This window comes from Glossina fuscipes, unplaced genomic scaffold (genome assembly GCF_014805625.2).
Source record: "Glossina fuscipes isolate IAEA_lab_2018 unplaced genomic scaffold, Yale_Gfus_2 143, whole genome shotgun sequence".
Lineage (NCBI taxonomy): Eukaryota > Metazoa > Arthropoda > Insecta > Diptera > Glossinidae > Glossina > Glossina fuscipes.
This window is the reverse complement of record NW_023998486.1, coordinates 71,074-80,383: the sequence shown is the minus strand read 5'-3', so window position 1 is coordinate 80,383 and position 9,310 is coordinate 71,074. Positions and strand designations below refer to the sequence as shown.

Below are 9,310 nucleotides of genomic sequence, written 5' to 3'. Positions count from 1 at the left end.
GACGGTCTGCCTATTTGGCCATCCTGGCGACATAAATCACCGTTGCAGATCTTAATACGGCTGCAATTTTGATATGATAAGGGAATTTAGCATGATGGACGTAACGATGTCAGTGGCACACTTTTTTTGCACTTTTTTTGCCGTTAGACGATTGGAAATTCACTGGATGTAGTTATTTGCCTTGTATTGTTTTGCGGCAGCGGTCTTTTCAATAAGATTAATAAAAGATGTTTGGCCGATGATTAATTAAAAGGCGCGGCCACTATTGTGATTAAGTTACTCCGCATAGTCCATTCTGGTGCCGAATTAGATTATCCACATGCGCGGAATGGTTTTTCACGTAGTATTTTTGGGATTTTGTCTTTGAGTCTTGCCGGGAATACATGAAAAGCACTACAATATGTTTTTGAAGAATCAACAATTTGTCTACAATCTCTGTTGCACGAAAATCCATGCCGTTAACGGATGGACAAGAAATTGAAATTAAAATAAATTTTTTTTTCAAAATACTCGTGATCTTGCCCTTTTTAGAAAGATATACGCTCTAGAACTTCTCTAATTGTTCTTTCCAAGAAATTTGTAAAAAATGACAGGACTCACCCATTTTTTTTTTGTTCTTGTAATGCTCTGATCTCTAGTTTGTTACTCAGTGATTCTCTCTGCAAATAAATTAGAAGTACCCACTTTACAAGACAAAAAACGTTTGACTTTGTGCGAATTTTACTATTCTCGTTTCGACGCGCTGCCCCATTCAAAAATAGGGGATAGTAATACATCTACAATCGACTCTCCGTCTTTGTTTTTCATTTTGGTTGCTGTCGAAAATTTAAGAAACGAAGTGACAAGTTTTGTAAATTTCTAGCACGGTCCTATGCCAGCGAGTTCCACATGTTTCAGGTGCAAAAAGAAAGAAAAATGTTGTTATACATACACTGACGTTACATTAGTTATACAAGAAGTCAAAGTAAAGCCACATGAAATTAAGTACGCAATAAACTAAACTACATTACATTATGTAACATACAAAGAGAACGGGAGACGTTAAGAGATGTTTGTGGTTTTTGAGAGGCACATGAGAAAATTTTTTTGATAATTTGAAAACTATTCTTGATTTGAAAATTACGTACCAAAAATTTGAAAAATACCCATATAAGTTTTAATTTGTGTGCGTATAATTTGCTTTTACTAGGAATAAATTTAAACAAAAAGGTTTTAGCTGAAACTTAAATTCAATTTTCCGTGGAATATGACGCGTTTGGTAAAATTAATATTCATTGTGTTAAGCTTCAACATGCGCAATTGTACACGTATGAACTTGGTAAATAACTCAATGTCTACCTTGTATAGGTGAAGCACGCAACCAATCTTTGTTATTATATAAGTATCCATGTATTTTTCTGATAATAAATTTGGTTTTTTTGCGGTAGAGTATGTATATTTCTTTGATGAAGAGGAAATCGGAAACCAAATACTGCATTGTAATTGTAACGGATGGAATACACATTCCGTATCCCCAAAATGTTCATGAATTAATTTTTTGCTTTTATTGTCGCTGCTGTTATAACGTTGGTGGTCATTGTGGGGGGAAGTTCAATTGCGCGCATTCAGGCTTATATATACATATGACATATACACATACAAAGCATTGATTGCCATTTATAAGGGGTATAAAACATAAAATTAAAATATTTTGTGCAACATGCGGTTTTTTCTGTTGTTGGAGGTTTTCTTTTCGGTTTATTTATGAATATCTATTTTTTCACTGCAGGCGAGCATTAGAATTGAAATTGTAATAGTTATAGTTTCGCTTATATATGCACATAGAATATTCCTCATCGCCATTACAGTAACAAACTTGTCCACACCTACTGAGAAGGACAGGTGTATTGTTCGCGTTAAGTACGTGTATACGTACATATTTATATATATTATATATTTTAAAGCATAAATCACCTTAAAGCATATGTAAACCATAAATTTTACCTTTTATTATAGGACAACTCGATATAACACACAAAGCCTTTAAAACCGCAATAAATTGTCGCTTAACGAAGTACTGTGCTCATATATATATGCAGTTGGACATGCATATAAGCATACACAAGTACACCGCATATACATGTCCATATTATATATATATACATATTATACATAAAAGCACATGCATGATGCCTAAATACATAGTCGTCTGTGCATGTAATAGATCTCTAAATTCTGACTGAAATTCACTTTGTATTGTTTGCTTTTCGCCTTCTTCGTATATGTACGCGAACATTATATTATATCACCCGCCAATATAACGGGTCTTGATATAACTCTTACAGCTATCAGAACACACAACAGCGAAAATCGTAAGTTCCATAAGAATAAATTGTGTATGTACTTACTATAATAGGCTTTAATTTTGAACACTTCTTTTTTTAACCACTTACCTTTTGGTGTGAACCTGCAAAACAAATAATAAGAAAAAAGAACATTTTCAAAGAGACACTCTAGTACTTACGGTGTGAAAGAGTCGCACCAAAATCCTGATAAACCTGAGATCTACTTTTTTAAACATCGGTTTAATAAGAATTCTAAACAAACTTTTAGTCAATCGTTTCTTAACACGATGTCCAGTTTCATATCACCGTTGGAATTGTTTTGCTTCTCGTATACAACAAATCGCAACCGTTGGCCTTTAAAACTCCTCTAAATATTAATGCGATGTCTCTTGAATTGTTGATCAATAAGAAAAATAATCCTTTTAATAATGCTGGCTTTTATTTGTTTATTTCAGCGCAAATGTTTCTTTGACATTCCGTAGTTTCAAAGTCAAACTTTGTGTTGCGAAGCGATACCGTTTTCAGAGTTCGACAGAAATTCTCCAAAGGGACCAAGGCAACTGGAATTTGCCGTCAAATTTGGTCAATAACAGCGACTTTTAATTTCGAAGACCGAAAACCAGAAATTTCATCGACACAAAACGTTTCGCTTATTGCATCCGCCCAACGGCATTTCGGTTACAGTCTTTCATTTGTATGGTATATAAACAAAGGTGAAAAGTTAGGTAAAAATACTTTTCATAATGGACGAAACGGTTTTTGTTAATTCGAAGTTATCCGAAAGATGGAAAAACATTACATCAGAATAAAAATTAAACTATTTTTTAACCTTTTAAAAATAAACCTATAAAAAAGGATTTAAGATCCCCACATTTATGGAATGAAAACAGTATTTCCATTTGATATCGTCGCATTAGCGATAATCAAAAGACAAAATTGTCCTCAGAAAATAATTGTAAATTAGGTTAATTATTAAAAATTATCTGAGCCCAGACGACTGAGTGAACGTAACTTTGATTTGTCTCGGAGCTAGATTAATGGTGCAATAATTTTTGTGTGCAAAATCGCAGGCACAAAAATAGCCAAACTTATGTTGCAATAATTTCTTTATTATACGAAATCATATATGTAAGCGCATATAAGAACTATATTTCTACGGCTATATGTGCGCAAAGGAGAACTTTTATGTATTGTTCAAAAAGAGTTATTTTCGCTGTTTGTGGATCGTTAAAAAAAATTTTCCACAATTACTTGCTGGTTACTTTCACATACATATTCTCATAACTTCGCCTTACATATAGGCATTGTACATATATTTTGCTTTATTACTACTGAGTTTAACATATGACAGTGGAGAGAAGGGTAAGAACAATGGCATGGAAAGTTATTAAAAACCTTAACAAGAAATAAAGAAAATATTACAAAAATAAGGTAGAAAATTCATACAACAATTCACTTTAAAACTTGCCAAATCGTGTCCGCATTTACGCGCAAATTGTGCATAGCACAAGGAAAGAAAAAATTCGAAAAGTTCAAATTTTATCTAATTTTTATTTCGTTTTTAAAATGAGACGATTTTTTTTATTAGTTACGTCATGTCTTTTATTTGCTCAAATGTAACGCAGGTCGTAGATAACCAGATAGACGGACAAAGCTATACAACACACACAAGCAGTGAGACACAATCACTCAGTCGGTTAGAAGACAGTCAACCGTGTACAAGGCTGCAAGTTCAGTTACGAGGAAAGTTTGTGTTACGTTTATGAACTTTCTTTATATAAATATGAAATTGGAGTATAAATTAAAGTTTTGCTGCAACACTGCTTAGTACTTCCTACTCCTTTACTTTTAAAACAAACGATAGCCTTGTGGAAAAGCCGATACCGTCATACGTTGAACTAAGGTTTGCAAGTGGTCGTATTTCAACGCTTCAGCAATTAAATTCAACTCATCGTAGTGTTCACGGCTGCGTTTGTCATCGAAAAGTTTTTGCAAGTATTTATACATACGTCCACATTGACCATGAACGTAAGCATGCCACAATGAGAACTGAATAACCTGCAAGAAAAATAAAACGCAAAACAAACACATAAAGCCAGAAATTATGGCAAACTATATAAAGTAGGCAAAAACAAGTAGAAGCAAAGAGCAGCTAAATAAAAACAAGTCAAAAATATATATTCATAATAACAGTCGAATCGGGGACGAACATCCCATTAGGTGTATTTTAAGAAAATTGCCTCCAACCAGGTATACTCTTTCTTATTGTTAAAATCACACATACTAGAAATATCAGTATAACCATAATTCAGTGCACTTTTCCATGCTGCATTAAAACTACTCAAGGATCATTATTCTGATTGGATAAGGAAACAAAACCCATTCGAAAAATGTACTTTTTTAAATAAACGTTGACAAGAAGCCCCCGCATTTTAGATAAAGAAGCCGTACTATTTTTAAATCAATATTACAATATAATTGACTTTTGGAGATCTACACGGATAGATAAACATCGTTATGTTGATTAGGCAATTTCCCACTTCACTGATATGTATAGATTGAGAGATTGTCGCTGATTGAACGGTACAACAAAACTAATCTGCCTCCTTTTTCTTAGCAATAGTGATGGAAGAAAACTTTGTTGCAAGAAAAAATTATCATCATCAAATAAATATATTAAAAAGTTTTCATTACTTTTTATTACACGTTAGATTTTGTTGGTTGGTTAGTTGTGCTAACGTACCAAAAGAATAACGATTTTTGGTTGTATTTTTCTAACTGAAACAATTCGAGTTACGAGCTATCATACCCTTACCTTTGAATCGTTGGCATCTACGAATTTAATGATCTCCATATAAATATTGTCAAGTTCTTCTAAATGTTCCTTCACATTGTTCTCGAGTGTAGCCAGCTTAGCAATAGCAATACCCGTTTTAGTTAACGCTTCCAGTAGATTATTCCTTTGTTTATCCATGTTGCTATTGTTGTAATGTAATGAAATAAAACGGAATAAATGTGAATGCACCTAAAAATTTACACCAGAGCAGTGATTTTGAAAATTAAAAGAAGGAGAATGATGTTTTTAAGCGAATCGTTTAAAGATATTTTTCTTCATTGAACAGAGAAGCGTGAACTTTACGGTGCAACTAAATAGCGTGGGTCATATCTGCAAACGATGTCCGCCTTCAATTTAGCAAAAATGGTCCATAGACAAAACGTCTTTAATAACGCTTAGATTTTTGATAACGTTCTAATTGTCCATTCGATATTTCAGGCACTTTCCTAGGTCCCATCGTGTTACAATTTTGTATCCATCTTTAGTTCCGATAATTGATGTGGGTAGCAAATGAACGAAAGGCTTTAACGGGAGAAAGCAAGAAGCTAGGTAAATTAGCCCATATTTAGTAGGGTCGCAACGTGACGGATTATGTTCTTGTTAATCGTCTTCTTGGCGTGGGTGTCGGGCAAATTCCTTGGAAAATAGAATATGATAGATTAGGCTCCGTCATTCTACTTTAAATGTTGCGAGCATCACTAAAAAATTCCTTTCTTCGTATTTTCTTTTTCTAAACAATTCAAATCAGAGGAAGTGATGAGTAAAATATGCAAAGCTGAGGGCATCAAATCCACGTTATATATGATGGACGCCATGACGTGGCATATCATTTTTTTTTTTTTTTTTTGTTAACAATACCAGTGATTTGAGTGCCGAATAACCGTACTTTGGGCGACGTTTATTTTAACGAGCGAAAGAGTGGAAAGTTATTTTTGTCAAAATGTTTATTATGTGGCTGTGCCTAAACACTTTTGGCGTTGACATAATTCAAACTTCCTACACATTAAAATCTTAAGTACACATTTTCTGCCTTGCTGGATTATCTTCAACTTATAAGTTTCAATATTTAAGATATTTTGATGAAATTTGGTTCACGGACATGTTTTAGTTGAACGTCAAAAGGAATTGAAAATTCTTTGCAGTTCTTCGAACTATCTTCTCTACCACTTGCCATATAATATTTTATTGTGAGAAGTCGTCGTAAGAATAACTATATTAAAGGAAGTTGTATGGGTATTTCATGGCGGAGCGTATCCCACTATAGCGTTCTTATTTGTTTTAATATGCATTTTCACTTATTAAAACATATTTTCAAACTTTGAATTCACGCCCGTTTCAATCAAACATCTCTTACATTCTATGTGTCCCATGCGATTTGCCTAACCTTACTTTAAATAAGATATTTTTATACCCCAGGATAATCGAATGAATGTTGGATGATGCGGCATAAAGCACATATGAGTTCTGACTCAATTCAAAACAAAACGAGAGAAAAGTGCTTTCATTTTTTAATACGATTATCAATTAACTGTTTTGAAGCCATAACTTTCGTGCGTTAGTTTAGACAATTGGCTGTGATTTTGGATATACATTTTATAGATTTTCTTGAGAATGGCCCTTCAATGCGTTTGCCTTTCGATTGGGTGAGGGGCTGTGGAAAACGAACTAATTTTTGAAATTTTTATTACACCTACTTTGTTCAATTATCAGTCTTTTATGTAACATTGAACAAGTACTGCTTAAGAAAATTCCAACAAATCAACTTTTAAACGGTATAGTTAAGGATATAAGTTATTGACGACTAAAAGATTAAATATGTCTTTATGCCAAGAATAAATACAACAGCAGACTTAAGATCTTTGAGCACATCTTCAATTTCCCCATAAGATGTAATTTCAGCTCCAGTAGTTTTTGGACACCACATCCTTGTAGGTAGCATGTTATGTTTCAATAACTTGTCACGTGATAAGCTTACAAAATGCAGTAGGAAAATATTCAACCAACTTACGATTTAATCTTAGCAGCGTCAGGACGTGTATCGCTTTTAAGACCATAAAAAGCTAACAGTGCATCCTTATCGGTACCTTTAATGACATGATCAGCCAAACGCACAACTGTTGTTGCGACATTGCGCAATTTTTGGTTATCATCCTTTTGTTTATTATCATCGGCAGCAGGAGAGGACGAAGTGCCAGAGGCGGTATCTGTGCCAGTTGATGTGGTAGTACCATCAGTTGTGCAATTAAAAGTGTTGTTGTCTTTGTTTTTCTCTCCTAATGACTTGGCAAACGTGAAAGGATATTGAACTTTCATTTCAGTTGATTCAATATTTTGTATGAGCAGTAAATGAGCAGACAAATGTTTTGGATGTGCTGCGATTATTTCATCGTAGATTTTTTCGGCCTTGTCGTAATCTGCATAGCGAAAATTGGAGGGAGAAAGATAAAGAGAAAATCACATAGCAGATAAAAAGGAAATTAATGGTAAAAATAAAGCTTTTAAGTGAAATGAAGTACACCAATTGGAAACGATAATAAATGATATGAGTGTAAGTTCAGTGAGAGAGAGGGAGGATTTCGCAAGTTTATTGCAATTTCTAATGTTTTTGTCAACGACATCTTAATTGTAGAGATGATAAAAACGTTATGTTCAAAGATAGACTTGAAATTAGAAATATTAATATCTAAAAACATAACATAAAATAAAGCGAAATAACGTGATTTTCAGTACTTTTCAATAAATGCAAACAATGAATGTTTTCAAGTCGGCGTCATAAAATACAGACAAGTTATGAGACTGGGCACTGCAAAATGTTTCTTTTTATTTAATTTTGCTGCCTTTTTAGAGATGGTCTCTATACTCTTTACCGAATGATGAGGGGTATATTCATTTCGTCAAAACACTTGTACAAAACCGCGCCAATAAATTTGAGGCTTATATTTCAAATGTACTTAATTAGAAGTAAACTAATAAATAAAATTTCTTTAGAAATGAGAACTGGCTTTGCCAGTTTCATATTATGTAAACAATAGCAAATGAAGAGGGTTTAGGTACACTTCGATATATCTGTTTAGTGCTCTACTTACCCAATTTAGTTAACATAGAGCATTGGAAATCTCTAAGACTCTCGGAATATTCGTCTACACTAAGTTTTTTGTTTGAATCTGTGGGAGCAGACGCAGTCGACGCGCTATCCCCCGCCGAAGCTAGCGCATTAGCCGCAGCAATAGCTCCAGCTGAGGAGGTATTAATATTAGAAACTTTTGTTTTGCCAGTAAAACCAACATTGGCAACGGCGCTACTTGAACCATTAACACCGTTCTTCTTGCTGCCTTCCGATGGGTTAAGAATATAGTAAAATTGGTGTACATCGGTACGTTTGCCAAAATCATCCTTAGGCAAAGTTATAGTACCAGCTAGCCAAGAGCAATTGTTGGGCAAATTGGCCTTAGTTAGCTTTTCTTGAGTCAAAGGGCCCAAGTACAAAACCTTTGGAACATTGCGATTCATCAAAGACGCCGTAAATTTCTGACCGCTAATAACGCATTGATTATATTCGGTGTAGAAATCCAAATTAAGTGGAGTTGCCAATTTATACAAAGCAACCATATTACTTTCGTTAATTTTTTCCAAAGCCTCACGTTTTTCATGGCGTATCTGCAAACGTATTGTGTATTCACCTTTCTCGAGTTTCGTATAAAAGGAATGTGAATTGGCATCACCGCATGCAATCATAGCCTTATTTGAATCGAATATCATCCACAATTGTGATTCAAATTCAGATTCATAGAGAACGGGATTAAAGAGAGGAGCGTATACAGCTATTTCCATGGGTTTTGCGACGTTAAGAGTAAAAGAGAACAAATTCTGATAAATTTGTCGGCCTTCTGGTATAACGTCCCGTGTTGCACTTAAGGGCGTTATTTTCGATTCATTCGCTTTCAAGACAACCGCTGCAGTTTTTAATTGGATTTGAGGTTGAATTTCCATATTAGTCAAAGAGCTAATTTCAATTCTGTGTACTCCACGACCAGCATGCATAACATCTGAAATCGAAAAGGTAGCACATAGGAATGTAAGTACATAAGCATGAAAACACAAAATTAAGTTTGTTTTGAGAAAGTATCCGAAAGACGCTCCCCTAATAACG

At 34.1% G+C, this 9,310-nt stretch overlaps 1 protein-coding gene across 1 annotated transcript in view; it reads right to left on the bottom strand.

Annotated features, from left to right (window-relative positions):
* Positions 1-3,430: 3,430 nt before the first annotated feature.
* Positions 3,431-9,310, bottom strand: part of LOC119641124 (tripeptidyl-peptidase 2) — a 49,912-nt gene continuing 44,032 nt past the window's right edge. Inside the window, exons 15-18 of the mRNA XM_038039580.1 lie at positions 8,247-9,206; positions 7,169-7,574; positions 5,140-5,302; positions 3,431-4,382 (exon numbers count right to left, since the gene is read on the bottom strand). Of these exons, the coding sequence (XP_037895508.1) occupies positions 4,173-4,382; positions 5,140-5,302; positions 7,169-7,574; positions 8,247-9,206 (1,739 nt within the window). The 3' untranslated portion in view covers positions 3,431-4,172. The remainder of the gene's footprint in view (positions 4,383-5,139; positions 5,303-7,168; positions 7,575-8,246; positions 9,207-9,310) is intronic.